We start from the raw sequence: 18,386 nt of genomic DNA on the forward strand, positions 1-18,386 counted from the left end.
AAATACTAATTTGTTTTAATTATATTTTTTTAATTTAAAAAGCTTCTTTTTATATATTTTTAAATAATAATAAAAATAGCTAGATTAATAATTATTTAATCTAAATATATTTTAATTATATTAGAGCTTAAAAAAATATAATAAATAAATCTTAATATTAAGAATAATTAAAATAATTAATTATCTAATTTTTAACTATATTATAGTTAGATATAAAAATTTTCTTAATCTAATTATAATCTGGTAATTAGATATAAAAATTCTAATTAACCTGATCTGACCTGGCTGTTAGCCACTCTAAATTTAAGACAGAGTCTGAGAGAATATAAATATTTAGTTTTTTTTTTATATTTATCTTTTCTATTCTTCTTATTCAGCTAGCTTAAGAAATAATAATAATAATTATTATTATATTTTAGATTAAATTTACTAATTATAACTTTATTAGTTTTTAATTTTATTTTATTTTTTTAAACTCTTTATATATAACAGATAAGAGAAATAAAAATATTTCTTTATTACTAATCAAGGTCTGCTATTAAATAATTCTCTTAAACTCTAATATATAATAAATAAAAGAAATAAATAAAACATCTTTATTATTGATTAATTTCTAATTAGATTATTCTTAATACTCTCGGCCGGCAGAGCTAGTAATTATTAATAATAAGAAATAAACAGAAGATATATATTACTAATAGATTAATATTTATTTACTAAATATAATAACTTGATAAAAGAAATATAAATATTTAATTTCTTTGTTTTTCTTTTTCTTTCTTCTTTTTTTATTAATTATTTTTTTATAATTATTTATTTATTATTTTTTTTTCTGCTCAATCTATATATATTTTTTTTAATTTTTTATTTAATCTTAATAATAATAATATTAGCAGCTATATTTTTTATATAAAATAAATTTTATTTTATATTAAAAAAGTACAGTCTACTATAGGATTTTATTTATAAATATCTAGATTATCTTTTTTTAAAAAGATATATAATGTTGAAAAAAGATATACATATTTCTATTAATACTGGACTTTTTTAATCTTTTAGTAAATAAGCTACAAAGGTTCTAGAAATTTTTTAAAATTCTAATTATTTTAATAATATAAATATAACTTGTTTAATATTCTTATTTTTTAATTCCTATTTTTATAGACTTTTTTTAATTTAATAATAATCCTAATATAGATAATCTTGCTATTTGGACTTTAATATTAAAATAAGAATTTTCTTACTATATTATTTTTTAAATATATAAATATATAAATTATTTTAATAATATTATTAGAATATATATCTAGATTTATTATAAACTTTAAATAAAAATATATTTTTGAATCAGAAAAGTTCTATTTATTAGCTTTATTAAAAATCTTAACTTTTAGATAGAAAAATCTTAATTATATAATAAGATAATTATTTATAAGAAGTTTAAGAAAATTTCCTGCTGAGATAATAAATTATTATTTATTTTATTATTTAAATATTTATAATTTCCTGTAATTTATTAATATATTAATTAAATTATTTTTATTTATTTTATTATTGTATTTTATAGTAATTCTATTATTTTATTATTAATTATTCTCCTTTTTTTAATTTGTGTACTAGATTAATAAAATATTATATTTATATTAGATTTTTTGTTATTTTTTTATATATAGTTAATTGCTGATCTATAATATTTTTTTATAAATTATTAATATTTTAATTATATAGCTGATTACTAAACTATAGTATTTTAATTAATTTATTTTAATTTATATATAACTGATTACTAAACTATAATATTTTTTTTATAAGTTATTTTTAATATTAAAAATAGAATTTATAAGTTATAAAGAATTAAGTCTATATATATAAAAAAAGATAACTAATATTTAAAAAAGAACTCTCAGAGATCTAATAATTTTATATATATATATAGCTCAGCAGATATTAATCTAATAAGATAGACTAGCCAAGTTGGGTAGCTCTGGGATATATCTCATAATAATTCTGTTTAATATTTTAGATATTATAATTATTAATTTTATAAAAAGTATTTTATAATATAATATTTTTATAATTATAATATTATCTACTATGAACTATCTTTTTTTATAATCTTTTATTTATTTAAAGTATTTTTATACATAAGAATTTATTTAATTTTTATAATCTTAATATCTAATTCTGCTTTTATTAGATTCTATAATCCTAATAAATTTAATAATTATTATGAAATTAATTTATCTAATTTTTTATAATCTTTTACAGCTATTTCCTTTTATAATTTAGATATTATAATAATATACTTATAGAATATTATATATTCAGCTAATATATAAAATAAAATTAAAATACTATAAATTATTATATTTATTAAATCTATTTTTATAAGAGCTCTGAGCTTATTATAAAATATTCTAGATTTTTATAATAAATAAATATATTTATTATAAGATCTCTATCTTTTAGTCTAATATTATTTTCTAAATAATTTTATTATTATGAATAATTTTTAATTATAAATTTTATAATTTTGCTTTGCTGTAATTGTTTTTTATTTATAAAGAATAATTAAAGTTTATTATGTATTAATATTATTTTATAAAAATATCTTATTACTTACAAAATCAAATATATTTACTTTAATATATATATAATTTTCTTAAAATAAATTATAACAATATTTTTTATAAATATTACTTTTCATTATTTAAAGACTTTATAGATTTTAATTATAAAACAATCTATATTAGACTTTTTTTTATAGAATTCTTTAGTAAGATTTATAAATAGAATTTTTATGTATAAGTATTTTTTTAACAAATTAATAATTTTAATTTATAAACTTTATACATTATAATATATTTTTTATTTTCTATAGCTTAGACTATCTATGAAATATTATAATTTATTCTAATTTTATTTAAACATTTTTTACGCCTAATAATAAGTCTTAGAGGATTAATCTCTAATTACTAATTATATAAAATAATACTTACTTATTTTCATATATAAATTAGTTTTTATTAGAAATTATAATTTTTGTGAATTTATTTTGCATAAGTCTTAAGATCTTTTTAGTATATTATAATATTATTAAAATAAATAATTATAAAATAATCTAAATATTTTATAAAGAATTTATAAATTCTTAAACCTTATAAATATATCAATAAATTTAAAAGATATAATTAAATATTCAAATAAGCTATACTTTATTTAGAAAATTATTTTTTATTTATAATTCTTTATAATTTATATTCTATAATAAATCTTGTAAATGTTAAATTAAATAAATTAAAATATTTCCATAAATTAATAAAGATATATATTAATTTATAGAAGTAAATATTTATTGTTAATAATTTTGTTATTTAATTTATAATAATTGATATATACTTATAAATCTTTATTCTTTTTTTATAAAAAGAACTAATATTATAATAAATAATTTTAAGTATTAAATTTATATTTATATATAATATTTTTATAAATATTCTCAGAGTATTTTATACTCTACAGTAGAGTGGCTATATCTAATTATTATATCTTAACCTAATTTTAACTATAATCTGACAGTTAGATTAAGATATAAGAATTCTCTTAACTATATAGTTAAGAATAGATTAAAATTAAGAAATTACTTTAATTAATCTTAATTATAGATTGAAAAGATTAGATATAATCAGAAGATAAATAATTATTGATTAATTAATAATTTATATAAACTCTTTATAAATATAATATATCAGAAATAATATATTATTAATTATTATATTATCAAAAGAAGATATTAATTAGATTAGTTAAAAATTATTAATTTTTTTTATTTTCTAACTAATAGCCAGTAGTCTAGTAGATTTTATATTAGACTTTTATAAATAATACTGGAAATCTGAATATAATATAATTAGATTATTAAAAGAAATATATATATTATTATTTAAATTATTTCTTATATTATTCCGATTAAGAATTATAATAATAAAGAGATAATATAGCTTAAATATCTATTTATATCTAAATATATATAATATTATTAAATTAAGAAGAAGTTTAATTTTCTTTTAATAATATTTTTTTCTTAGAATTATTATTAAAATGATTTATATTCTTATTCTTATTAATATAGAAGATTATTATTAATTTATTATTTTTTTCATTCTTAGTTATAAATATAATAAAATCTAAAATAAAATTTATAAGAATATTTCAATATTTATTAGTAATTACAAACTAATTAATATATATTTAAAATATAAATATTTTAATAGTCTTAGAATACACATAGCTGCAGTAATAACAATAAATATTTTAAAAATTATTAAAAAGTTATTTAATACTAATATTATTAGTTATAATAATTAGAAAGTTTCTAATTATATAATAAAAAATAAAAAACTAATTATAATAAGATTTTTAATAAATAAGAATATCAGAGTAATTAGTAATTTCTAGATAATTATTAATATAAGAATAACAATAAAAATTATTAATTTAATATTCTAGTTTTTAATAGTTTATATATTTTTAATACTAAGATAGATCTTAAGCTTTTTAAATATTATTATAAAAAATGAGAGCTTTTAATATTTTAAAATATTATAAAACATAAGAGCTTTTAATATTTTAAAATATTATAAAAAATAAGGGCTTTTAATATTTTAAAATATTATAAAAAATCTTATCCAGATTTAAGTATATATTAAAGATTATAAATAATATATTAATAATAGAATTTTACTAACAGTAAAAATAAAAGATCTTTTTAAAAATAATATAATATTTAAAATATTAATTAATATTATTATCTAGTCAGGTGATCTTCTAAAATATTTTTAGTTTTAATATAAAGTCTAGAATAATTTTAATTATATAAATATAATTTCTAATCTAATAAATCTAATAATAATATTTATAAAGCTTTTAATATATATTCTTTAAATTCTGAAATATTCTTTTCAAAATATTTGCTTCTATACCAGTTAATTAATTAATTAATTAAGATAATTAAAAATATTATTATAAATATTATAAATCTTGTAAATTGTAGATCTACTATTCTCTATTAAATAGAAAAAAAATATAAAAGTTTAAGTAGATATTATAACTCCTTTTATTTTATTAGAATAAGATAAAAATAAATAATATTATTATAATTTCAGTACTGTATAAAACTCTTGAAAGCTGATTATAATTTATATATATATTAGATTATAAAATAGATTAAGTTTTATTAGATTTTATAATAAGAAAACAGTATACTAAAACAGACTTTAATTATTAAATAAATTAAAATTTCTTTTAGTATTAAAAATTTATATTTATAAATTATATAATCTTTCAAATCTATTATTAAAAATTAGAATAATAAAAACAAATATTCGATAGATATATAAAAATTATCTATAAAAACCTTTTATAAATTATTTCTAAAGAATTTTATAAAAGGATTTTATAAAAGAATTTTATAAATAATTTTTAGAGAATTCTATAGAAGACCTTTATAAATAACTTTTAGAGAATTCTATAGAAGTCTTTTATAAATAATTTTTAATATATATATTTTTAATTATTTAAGAAATATCAGTGAAGATTTTAAGTCTTTTATTATTATTTTTTTATATATATTTAACAGCTTTATTAACAGTCTTAATTAAAAGTTTTTAAAGAAAAATATTAATAGAAAGCTGAATAATATAAATAAGACAGAAAATAGAATACTAGCTTCGAATAATCTTTATAAAATTAGAGTTTACTAAAATATTATAAAAATAAATATTCTAATTAAATTAAGCCCAGAGTTTTATTATAATATTATTAAATATAATATTATTATTACTAATATTACTAATAATTATACTTAATAATTAATAAATAAGTTTATACTTTTATGGAATTTTTAAAATAATTTTAATTAGACTTTTATTAATATAAAACTTTAATACTAATTAAAAATATAACAGAATCTTATAATAATATATATTCTTTATTAGAAAGTATTTAATTAAAATTTGAAATGTTTTTTAATCTGAATTAGTCTAATAGTTAATTATAATTAATATATATCTATTACCTAAAGATTTTAATGATAATTAAATATATATCTTCAATATCTTTAAGAAATATTCTTTAATTTATATTTTATAAATTATTTCTTACTAGAATATTTTCTTTTCTTTTTAATTTTATTTTTTAAGTTATTAGAATATTAATCTTTTTTTTAATAATAATGTTTTATTATATAATCTTTTTCTTTATAATTAAAATAAATTATATATTTTTTTTTAAAAATTAGATATTTTAGATCTCTTTTTTTTATTAATACTTTTTAAGTTTTTATTATATTATTATAATTATCTATATAATTTATAAGATAATCCAAAATTAGAAAAATATTTAAATTAATTATTATATTTCTAAAATTAATATATTTATTTAATAAATTATTAAGATATTATATAATAAAGAGATTATTAAGATTTAGTACTTTTTTTTTTATAAATATTAATTAATTATTAATATAATTTTTTAATTTTAAGAAATATTTTTTTTTTAATATAATTAAAATTTTTTTAATTAACTAGCTTTAGCAGTTATTATACTTTTAAGATTTTAAAAAATCTTATATAAATTTTTTATAAATATTATTATATTTTTTTAATATATTTAAATTTCTTAATAATTAAGACTATACTTTTAGTAAGTCTTATTTAGATTATTATTCTAATTTTTATATTAATCTTATATTATTTAATATATAATATAGTAAATTTATTCAGAATCTCTCTAAAAATCTTATTATAAAATTTAATTATTTATTAGATAAATTATAAGTATAATTATTATTTTATTAAATAAAACTAATATTAAGTATTTTTTTTAATTAATTTATTAATTTTAAACTTTTTTATTTTAATATCAGAGTTTAGAATTAATCTTCTTATTACTAGCTTTGACTTTATAATTAGAATATTTTAATAATTTAAGATTAATTATTAAGAATATACTGGCTGATAATATTTATAGAAATAAATTAAGAATTAAATATATAAATAAAAAAATTAGATAATTTATATAAAATATTAAGCTAATATAAATCTTTTAAAATATAAGATTTAAAATAATTTAATAAATCAGTAACTTCAGGCTTATAATTAATAAAATAAATTTTTAAAGATATAAAAACTTTTAGATATTTTATTTATATATAATTTAAAATATAAATATAAAATACTAGTAATAAATAAAATAAATATTTTTAATATTATAATATTAATATTCTAGATATTTAATAATTTCTATCTAATAATTACTAATAGATTTTTTTTAAGAATTTACTAGTTTATATACTTACTTAGCTAAAGACAGAATAATCATATTTTATTCTTAGTAAGCCAGAGATAGAACAATCTTCTATCTGTAAACCTAGTTGCATCATATCAGTAGCACATGTATGGGGACTGTTCCACATGACCTATAAAAAAAGTTTGCGTGACCTGTATTCACACTGCTCACTGCTGACCGCCCTGGCAGTATCTTAGTAATAGTCTGTACGGAGTTTTCTCTGTATCTTAGATCCATACAATGTAGAATACTGTAATTGGATATACTTAAAGTCAATGTTTTACTCCGTACGGTGAGGGGTTTATCATGGCTCCGGCTCCCCCTTTTCTATTACTCTCCCCCATGATAGCGACCACGGAGTACAAGCCCATTTGTGTGATTATGTATGGTAACTATGCTCCTCTAGTGCATGCTTCTTGTTCCTTACAAACTTCAGTTGCTCTAATTTATAGACCCTGGCCTGATTAAGGATATACTATCTGATCTCCTTGACTTGCTTGTATGACCTATCTAAGGTAGGTAGTACTGAGCTCTCATGTCACCTTTGGGTTTCGCCTCTCTCTATCTTCTTACCCTATTAGGCCAAAAGTTAATTCTCTGTCTAGGACATTGAGGTTTGAGCAGTTTATTCTATTTGAACCTCAAGTTTTGAAAGCACAGCACGGTATGTTCTGAACTAAAATCTTCAAGTAAACATCCCCGGACTCGCCTAAAGACCACAGCTAATACAAAGTTTCCCCAGAATTTAATCATCTTTCAAGGTTATTATTTCATAGATGCCATCTGCTTAACATGCACCTGGACTAACCGGAAACTGCCATGCAACATCTATTCAGAGAGAAACGATGTACATTTCTCACTCCAGTGCTTCTGATTCATATCAGCTATAACTTTTATATCCCGAAACAATTTCCTTAAAGAAAAAACAAGGATAGGTCCTGTAAGGTTTGTTCTAGCTTGTGAAACTGGCCTGACATACATGGTTGAGCTGAATAAGGACATATCCCTTTAGTTCACCCATCTATATTGTTTCCATTCTCTGTGGAATACTATCTCAGGTAATGAATTTTCTGACAAAGGTACTTTTCTCGCCATTGCAAGAGGTACCTGTCTACGGAACCTCTTTTTCGAACACAGTCACAATCTCATCAATGATAACAACATATGGAAACCTAAGAGTTGATTGATTGCCCATCCCATCACCCACTTGGGACAGTGCTTACGAAGGGCTTTTTAACTCCGGCAGCTTTGAAAACTGATCCTGGGCCTATTCACAAAAACCCATCATTGTGTTTATCTGATCATATCTCAGAGGCCATGTCTAATATACAAGATTCAGATTTTGCAGGCTATTCTCCCAGACTTGGTTCAATAACACCCACAATAGCAACATCTGCATTGTCACAGTCTGAGATATTAGCTAGAATGGACAATAATAACATCCGCGAGGGACTCGGCAGTTTGAATCGTTGGTCACAGTCAACGGTATCTAGCAGCAGTTCGCCAGAAAATCATCATCACTTCGCTGGATCCATGTCTAGGTCACATTCTCCTTCTGCTAATTATAGCGCCCCCAACAATAAGAATATTGATAACCCTCCGGAGAGTTACGTGACTCGTGAAACGGGATCACATTATTACTGTCAAGCTACGAAAATGTCGAATAATAGTGACCAGTCGCCCCCCTCCCTGTCTTTGGCCACATCTAGCCATGAAGATAACTCTGCACCCGACCTATCTGACCTATCTGGGGTGCTGTCAACATTTTCAGTCGGCATTCTCACAGCAACCCCGGTGCAACCCGGCGCGGCATCTCCTGATTCTACCAAAATGTCTCCTAGCCTATTTCAGAATCCTTGGATGAAGGGCCGCATTTCGGGTTCCAGTTTAGAGCTTCAGACTGGAGCTCTGCCAGCTTGCTCAGGTTTAGAGACACACAGCCCGCGGGCACAGAAATCTGAAGCTGCAAACGAGGAGAGTCCAATCTTAGTTTCCGGGAAGGGTCGAGGCCAGGAGAGAAGACGGGGTCAGTCCCAAAAAGTAATGCTTTCAAAAGCGTTGCAGAAAGCGAACACGGCAGTGCTCCTTGATAACGCGGCAAATTTTGAAGGCGCTATGGAGGCTTACAATGATGCGTGTCAACTGCTTCAATTGGTAATGCTTCGGAGCGATGGCGGTGAAGATGAGAAACTAAAGCTCCAGGAGATAGTGAGTCTTCAAATTGACTTGAAACTTTCCTTATTCTAGGGGCTAAATTCCTCAGCGCGATACCTATATGGTTCGAGTCAACGAGCTTCAACGTATGGACTTTTCCTTTCACGACTTGGATAGTAAAGCTCTCCCCGAACGCCCGCTCAGCCAGGAGTCTTATGGTGAGTCGTATCATCCGATATACGATGGGGAAAATGAGACATCATCTGCGGATGAATTTGCCTGTTTCAAGCGCAAGTCTGGCGCTCGACCAATCGATCAGCCACAACGTCAATCACTACTTCCATCGCTCTTAGGTGACTATAGACAGGATGCAGCAGACTTATCGGAATTCAACATTCACTCTCGGTCCCAATCTGTCTCCCGAGACGGGTGCATGGGCACTCCTGTGGGGCCAGAACTTCGAGCCTTGGAAGGGGACCCATCTTATGATGCCGGCGGCCACTGCGATTTATGCTTATCGAGTAATCATGCTAGGGATGCCAACGAATCGACCTCTTGGCTAGACACTATTGATGAATCTGGTGCTTCTTCCTCAGCCTCTACGTACTCAGAAACGTTGTCTATTCATCTACGGCATGGAAAAAGCCGTCGTCCAACCGTTGGTACCGAGGCCGAGTTTGATGCCGCCCTTGATGCTGCCGTGGAGGCTGCATATGATGAAGGCCTAGAACCAGCAATCGACTCGGACAATAATCACGATAGCAATGACGTTATAGCCAACGCTCGAAGAAATGTCGAAATGGCGAAGCAGAAAGTAAGGGAAGCCGAACGGGAAGCAGAGTTGGCCCTAGCACGTGGACGCGAAATACGACATCTGCAAGACCAGACATTACTGGACAGCGCAAGTGGGCTAGACTCAGATTATCTAGATGAAGAGGCGGAAGAGGAGGAGCGATTGTTGGAAGAAATGACCAAAGGCTATATCATGGATGACTTTGAATTCGGTATACAGTCCAAGTCCGCCCTTCCTCGTCAGTCAAGCTTGAACAGCTTCTCGGGCAGGATGTGGGAGAGCCCAAGTGCCTCCAACGCTATGAAAGCCAGTGCAAATCTATCCACTCTGGCGGAAGATGGCATCATTTCTCTAGCCGATGAAAGGGTTATTGATTATGGCATATCACAATCTCAAAAACGTGACACTTCACCGCCTCCGATGAAATCTACGCATGACCCAGTTTCAGTGTCAGGGGTACGAGCAAGAAGAATGTCAGCTCAGCACACTGAATTAAAGATTGAAACAAACACCCATGTCAACAGTCACATCAATACTCCTATGCACGGGGACCCTTTAAGCCTCCAACCTCCACCAGTTCCCAAAGATGATCTAGCGCCAAGCTCTTCTACCACTCACTTGAGTAGATCATTGGGTCCTCCTTCAGCGTTACGATCAATTATTCACACCAGGAAACAAAATGCCTCGATCGGGTCTTTTACGGAAGACACTCTGACGAATTTCAATTTAGAAAAGGTCCTTTTACAAAATGATAGCGGCGAGGGGCTACCAAAAGATTCATCTCCAACGCGCCATATCGGTAAAGTGCCTTCAGCACCGGACAATTTGGGCAAGCTCAATGCAGGTCCGGTGCCCTCGTGGATGAGAAATGTGCCAGTTTCGGGACCCGAACTGGCTTCTGAGTCTCCGAATACCCCATCAGGCAATACATTTCCCCCCGGGTTGGACACACATAAAGGGCCGATAACTGCCTCAGTACCTATATTGCCCACACCAACTGGAAATAGTATATCTGCAAATGGTTTACCAAGTGGAGGACTTAAGTTATTTGATAGCCACATTCATTCGCCAACTCGTCCGGGATCTCCCAACTTGATGGCAGCTGACCCCCCTGTTCCGTTGGAGCCATGCCCCGAGTCATTCCTTCTGCGTCCTTTTTGGCTAATGCGATGTATCCGCCAGACAATCACGCATCCCCGTGGAGGTTATTTGTCGACAAAGCTTTTTATTCCACGGGAGGTATGGCGCGTTAAAAATGTGAAGATTAAGGCAGTTGAAGAGAAGGTGTCAAATTGCGACTTACTAACAGCAGCATTACTCAAATTGGCGAAGGTCGACGCCTACGATGCTGACGCCATTTTGGAAGAAATGCAATCCCTGGAGAGTGTCCTTGATCAGGTGCAGATGTCACTGTCAAAGAAGATAGGGAGTGAAGTCGGTGTGCAGGGCGCCGTGCCACTATTTAAATCAACTCAAGCTTCTGATGATGCAGCAGCCATGGATATCCTGCCTTCGAAATCTTCCAATGGGCCAAGCAAATCATACCTGACATCCTGGCGCAAGTTGCGTTCAAAAAATTCGGGTCTTGGCGCTGCCACTTCACTGCCCATGTCGAAGGAACCCAGTAAAGACAATTTAACCATAAACACCATCCCGATGACATCCTTGCCTATTTCACATCCTGTAAGGCACAGTTCGTTGCCATTGCAATACAACAGTCCCAATAACTACATGGGAGCCCTAGCCCGGCTTTGCGATGCGGCTCAAGTATTGGGTAAGCATGTCTGTCTCCTTTGTCTTTGATCACTTCAGCAGAATTAATCCCAGCTTACTTTAACTAGATCAAATAGCTCAACAGGTTGAAGACCCGGGTCTCAAGCATTCCTCCCCTACGCTTGTGGGCCTGGAATTGAGCACACGTCACGCCGCGGAGTTCTTTGGATTCTATGTATGTCGGTTTGCTCTAAACGATATTGGCATGATGCTTGATAAGTTCATCAAAAGGGGCAGTGAGTGGGTACTTGTCTAACTATCTTCTTTGTCACATGTGCCTTTTCTTCTTTTCACACCTCAGGCATACCAATTCACCCCTGTATATCCAATGCCTACCTCTAAAATAGCCTTACCCATGGAAATCGACAACGGCTTTCCTCCTTAGAGGTCATCATCATACTGTAGGAACCAGTATTGATGTAAACATATACAAATACCACATAACGCGAATCTCAAAAGAACTCATACTTCTGAATCTTGTCTCTAATTACTACATATTATCCCCAGGCTAATTGGATATTTACTCGGGGCTGTTAACCAAATGCTAGGGCCCCAAGCTTATTTGGCTCCAGACCTAAGGCATATCTGTCGCCTCTTTTCCGAGTCACGAATTATCTCCACAGAGCGCTTGAGGCTTGGTGCAAGCCGTGCATACCTTACAATCTCTGTTATGACCTTGGATATGATATTATCCAATTCGAATGCTTGGAGGCAACAATGTTGAAAGTCCCCGTGACAAGGTTGCTCCCATTATGAATAGCATCTGTGAGACCAGAGAAACGGCCCCTTGCCAAAGGTAAGGTAGGTGGCATTCACGGTGGCTTTTAATATCGTCAAGCTGGCTCAATGCCGCCTCCAAGCAGCGATTGCAACAGTCTTTTACTCTGGAATTAGCGAATGATCATTATGGAATGCCGCCAAAGCGTAAGTCCAGTAAATAATTGTGCGACAGGCGAAATATCGAAGCCTTAATACTGTCTGAACGGGGCCGGAAGCTTCGGCCCTGGATAAGGGGAACTGAATCAGTTGAGGAAGACCCACGTACCATTGAGAAAGCTGGAAATCCAGCTCCGAAGCAATTGGTCATAGTGAGGCAAGGGTCAAGGTACTGTCTTTCTGATAAACGCCATGACTGACCCGGTTAAGTAGTCGTCTCAAAGCGATTTCGGCCAAGAAATGCCAGAGCTCATCACGACTGACCACCATGCTGATATGTTTGTCTCCCGTGTGTAGGTTAAGCCCTTCCCCGTCCTCCCACCCTTCGTCATCGTCGTCTTGTTCAAATCCCCTAGGAAGCTTAATGAGCTCTTCAAATAGCACTATTCCTGAATGCAGCAGATCTAGCTCCGCTAGTAGATCGCTTTCAAACAGGAGCGTGTTCCAGTACACTCTCGTACCGAGTTCCTTCCATTGGATGGGAACCAGAGAGTGTTTTCCGACTAACACCTGCAACTTCAAGCTGGTGTTCGAAAGCAAAGTCCAGGCTTCTAGAGGCCTGGCCAGATAGTAGAGATAAGCCGACGCAAGGATTACGCATTGAGCCGCAAGAACGGAGTTGCGTATCATAATAGCAGGCAAAAGGTTCCAAGCAGCAACAAAATATGACAGTCCGGGTGCTTCTTTATATGGAGACTGACATGATATGCTTCCATGATGACTTGAATGGCCTAGTGTCAGCACCAAAAGGACAACACAGCTTTCTGGTCCTTCCTGTAAATTTCTATAGAGATGGAGCTGTGATGTAGTACCGAAACCAAGTCTGCCGGTTCACACCGGCGTACCAAACACTGACGTTTTCGAAAAAGGCCCGTATGTAAATTGATGCATCTGTCAAAACTATCTCCTTTCGGGATTCGATTTGGAGCGGTTCACGAGACAGTTCGAGTCTAGAAGGATATAGGGATCTATCAACTCCTAGAATGATAAAATAAAGAAGATCTGATTCTATAATACTGCTGCGCAAGTAGAGTGGCTATATCTAACTGTTATATCTTAACCTAATCTTAACTATAATCTAATAATTAGATTAAGATATAAGAATTCTCTTAACTATATAATTAAGAATAGATTAAGATTAAGACTTTATTTTAATTAATCTTAATTATAAATTAGAAAGATTAGATATAATCAGAAGATTAATAATTATTAATTAATTAATAATTTATAGAGACTCTTTATAAATATTAGAGTGCCTATAGCTAATTATTATATCTTAACCTAATTTTAACTATAATATAATAATTAGATTAAAATATAAGAATTCTTTTAATTATATAATTAAGAATAGATTAAGATTAAAACATTATTTTAATTAATATTAACTGCAGTTTAAAAAATCAGATATAATTAGAAAATTAATAATTATTAATTAATTAATAATTTATATAAACTTTTTATAGATATAAATATAATATATTAGAAATAATATATTTTTAATTATTATATTATCAAGATAAAATATTATTTAAATTAATTAATTATTATTATTTTTTTTATTTTCTAGCTAATAATTAATAGTCTAGTAAATTTTATATTAGATTTTTATAAATAATACTAGAAGTCTAAATATAATAAGATTAAATTATTAAAAGAAAATATATAAATTATTATTTAAGTTATTTTTTATATTATTTTAATGAATAATTATAATATAATAAAAAGATTATATAACTTAAATATCTATATATATCTAAATTGTTAGGGGAATGATTGAATTAAGCTAATCCAATGATTGGCTGTTGGTACAGAAGAAATTAATAAAGAAGAAAAAAAAAGAAAAAAATAAGAATATTTAAATTATATTCTTTTATCTCTTCTTATACAGTACTATTTCTTACTTTATTTAATTATTTATTTAATTATAATATACTAAATAAAATATTTGCGCAGGTTTTATTAAGTCTTTAAGATTTAAAGAATTTATATAAGAATTTTATAATAATATTTCTTTTTTTATTTTATATATATTCTATTTTATTTATAAATAGCTTTAAGATTTTTAATATATATATTATCTCTATTATATAAAGAATATATCTCTTATAAATAATAATTCTTTAATTTTTTATTATTTTTAAATATAGTTCTATAAATAATCCAATATTTTTATATTATTTTTATTAAGTTTTCTTCTATTTTTTTTATATATATTAATATATTCTTGTAATCTCTGCAACTATAATTAAAAAAATTAAATCTAAAAATATATCTACTATAGCTCTTTCTTATTTTTTATAGAATTTTTTTAAATCTATCTAGATTAATCTATATATAAATAAGCTTATTATATTTATTCATAAATCTTTATAAAAAAAGAGTAAGTATATCACTATATATTTTATAACTAGAGTGGCTTAATCTAACTATTATATCTTAATCTTAATCTGGCCATAATTTAGTAATTAGATTAAGATATAATTATTATTATAATTATTTATATTTATTAATTAAAAAGATTAGATATAGCAGATAGATTAATAATTATAGATTAATTTATAATATATATATTCTTCTTATATAAATAACATATAAAATATAATATATATTTAATTATAGTATAAATATAATAATATTTTTTAAATATAGTCTACTGCTTAATCTATTTAATTAATTATCTTAAAAAATATAATTATATTATATTCTAAAAAAAGCTTTTACAGAATTTAATATAGAAGAAATAAGAAAAGATATAAAATATTTATTTTTTATATTATTTAAAATAATAATTATAATAGTATAAAAATTATAAAAATCAGATTTTTATTTTTATCTAAATATATATAATAATTAAAGACTTAGATAAGACTAGTTCTTTTAATTCTAATAATAATTTATTCTCTAAATTATCTTTAAGATTATCTATATTTTTATTTTTATTAATATAAAAAATAATAATTATCTTATTCTTTTCTTATTTCTTAAATATAAAAATAATTAAATCTAAATTAAGATTATTAAGTATATTCTAATATTTTTTATTTATAATAAAATAATTAATATATATTTAAAGTATAATTACTTTAATTATATTAAAATAAAAATAATTTTAATAATAATAATAAATATTTTAAAAATTATTAAAAAAATATTTAATACTAATATTATTAATTATAATTAAAAAAAAATCTTTAATTATTTAATAAAAAATAAAAAACTAATTATAGTAGAATTTTTAATAAATAAAAATATTAATATATTCTATAATATCTAAAATTATATTAATTTAATTAAAAATATTTTAAAAAGCTATATATTTTTAATATTTAGATATATCTTAAATTCTTTATATATCTTAGCTGTAGATAAGAGTTTCTAATATTTAAAAATATTATAAAAAATTTTATCTAGATTTAATAATAATTTAAAGACTATTAATAATATATTAATTATTAGATTTTAATTATAATAAAAAGAGAATATCTTTTTAAAAATAATTTAATATTTATAATATTAGTTAATATTATTATCTAATTATATATTTTTTTAAACTTTTTAAGTTTTAATATTAAGTTTAGAATAATTATAAATATATAGATATAATCTTTTATCTAATAAATATAATAATAATATATTTAAAATTTTTAATATATATTATATAAGCTCTTAAGAATCTTTTTTTTTAAAATATTCACTTATTTTTTAGTTTATTAATTAAATAATTTAGATAATTAAAAAGATTATTATAAATATTATAAATTTTATAAATAATAGATCTATTATTCTCAGAGAGATAAAAAATAAAAAAAAAATATATAGAAACTTAAGAAAATATTTTATTTATTTTTATTTAATTATAATAAAATAAAGATAATTAGTATTATTATATTTATAATACTAAATAAAATTTTTAATTATTTAATAAAAATTAAGTATTTAATAAATTATAAGATAGATTAAGTTTTAGTAGATTTTATAATTAAAAAAAAGATAATAAACTAAATTAGATTTAAATTATTAAATAAATAAAAATGTTTTATAATATTAAGAACTTATATTTATAAATTATATAATTTTTTAAATTTATAATTAAGAATTAGTAGAGTGGCTTAACCTGATTATTATATCTTAATCTTAATCTGGCCATAATCTGATAATTAGATTAAGATATAAAAGATTTTTAATTATATAATTAAGATTAAATTAAGATATAATTATTATTATAATTATTTATATCTGCTAGTTAAAAAAATCAGATATAATAAATAAATTAATAATTATAAATTAATTTATAATATATATATTTTTTTTATATAAATAATATATAAAATATAATATATATTTAATTATAATATAAATATAATAATATTCTTTAAATATAGTCTACTGCTTAATCTGCTTAATTAATTATTTTAAAAAATATATTATATTTTAAAAATAGCCTTTTACAGAATCTAATATAAAAAAATAAAAAAAAATATAGAATATTTATTTTTTATATTATTTAAAATAATAATTATAATAATATAAAAATTATAAAAACTAGATTTTCATTTTTATTTAAATATATATAATAATTAAAAACTTAAATAAGACTAATTTTTTTAATTTGAATAATAATTAGAGTGGCTTAACCTGATTATTATATCTTAATCTTAACCTGGCCATAATCTGACAGTCAGATTAAAATATAAAAAATTTTTAATTATATAGTTAAGATTAGATTAAGATATAATTATTATTATAATTATTTATATCTATTAATTAAAAAGATTAGATATAGCAGATAGATTAATAATTATAGATTAATTTATAATATATATATTCTTCTTATATAGATAATATATAAAGTATAATATATATTTAATTATAATATAAATATAATAATATTCTTTAAATATAGTCTATTACTTAATCTGCTTAATTAATTATCTTAAGAGATATATTATATTCTAAAAAAGACTTTTATAGAATCTAGTATAAAAGAAATAAAAAAAATATAAAATATTTATTCTTTATACTATCTGGAATAATAATTATAATAATATAAAAATTATAAAGACTAGATTTTTATCTTTATCTAAATATATATAATAATTAAAGACTTAGATAAGACTAGTTCTTTTAATTCTAATAATAATTTATTCTCTAAATTATCTTTAAGATTATCTATATTTTTATTTTTATTAATATAAAAAATAGTAATTATCTTATTCTTTTTTTATTTCTTAAATATAAAGATAATTAAATTTAAATTAAAATTATTAAATATATTCTAATATTTCTTATTTATAATAAAATAATTAATATATATTTAAAGTATAACTACTTTAATTATATTAAAATTAAGATAACTCTGATAATAATAATAGATATCTTAAAA

At 24.1% G+C, this 18,386-nt stretch overlaps 3 protein-coding genes across 3 annotated transcripts; 2 read left to right on the forward strand and 1 right to left on the reverse strand.

The window, feature by feature from the left end:
- Nucleotides 1-7,612: 7,612 nt before the first annotated feature.
- Nucleotides 7,613-8,023, forward strand: BO70DRAFT_155209 (uncharacterized protein). The gene is made up of 2 exons (XM_025538238.1): nucleotides 7,613-7,862; nucleotides 7,972-8,023. Exon 1 carries the CDS (start codon nucleotides 7,654-7,656, stop codon nucleotides 7,813-7,815), a length of 162 nt encoding a protein of 53 aa, XP_025395189.1. The 5' UTR covers nucleotides 7,613-7,653; the 3' UTR covers nucleotides 7,816-7,862; nucleotides 7,972-8,023.
- Nucleotides 8,024-8,664: 641 nt separating this feature from the next.
- On the forward strand, nucleotides 8,665-12,323 carry BO70DRAFT_300779 (uncharacterized protein; the record flags this gene model as incomplete). The annotated part of the gene is made up of 3 exons (XM_025539683.1): nucleotides 8,665-9,555; nucleotides 9,611-12,068; nucleotides 12,136-12,323. 3 exons carry the CDS (start codon nucleotides 8,665-8,667, stop codon nucleotides 12,321-12,323), a joined length of 3,537 nt encoding a protein of 1,178 aa, XP_025395190.1.
- A 646-nt stretch (nucleotides 12,324-12,969) lies between these two features.
- BO70DRAFT_366160 (putative C6 finger domain protein) lies at nucleotides 12,970-14,008 on the reverse strand. The gene has a single exon (XM_025544265.1). The coding sequence runs from the start codon at nucleotides 13,631-13,633 to the stop codon at nucleotides 13,151-13,153; it is 483 nt and encodes a 160-aa protein (XP_025395191.1). The 5' UTR covers nucleotides 13,634-14,008; the 3' UTR covers nucleotides 12,970-13,150.
- Nucleotides 14,009-18,386: the final 4,378 nt, after the last annotated feature.

Source organism: Aspergillus heteromorphus (genome assembly GCF_003184545.1).
Source record: "Aspergillus heteromorphus CBS 117.55 chromosome Unknown BO70scaffold_37, whole genome shotgun sequence".
Classification (NCBI taxonomy): Eukaryota; Fungi; Ascomycota; class Eurotiomycetes; order Eurotiales; family Aspergillaceae; genus Aspergillus; species Aspergillus heteromorphus.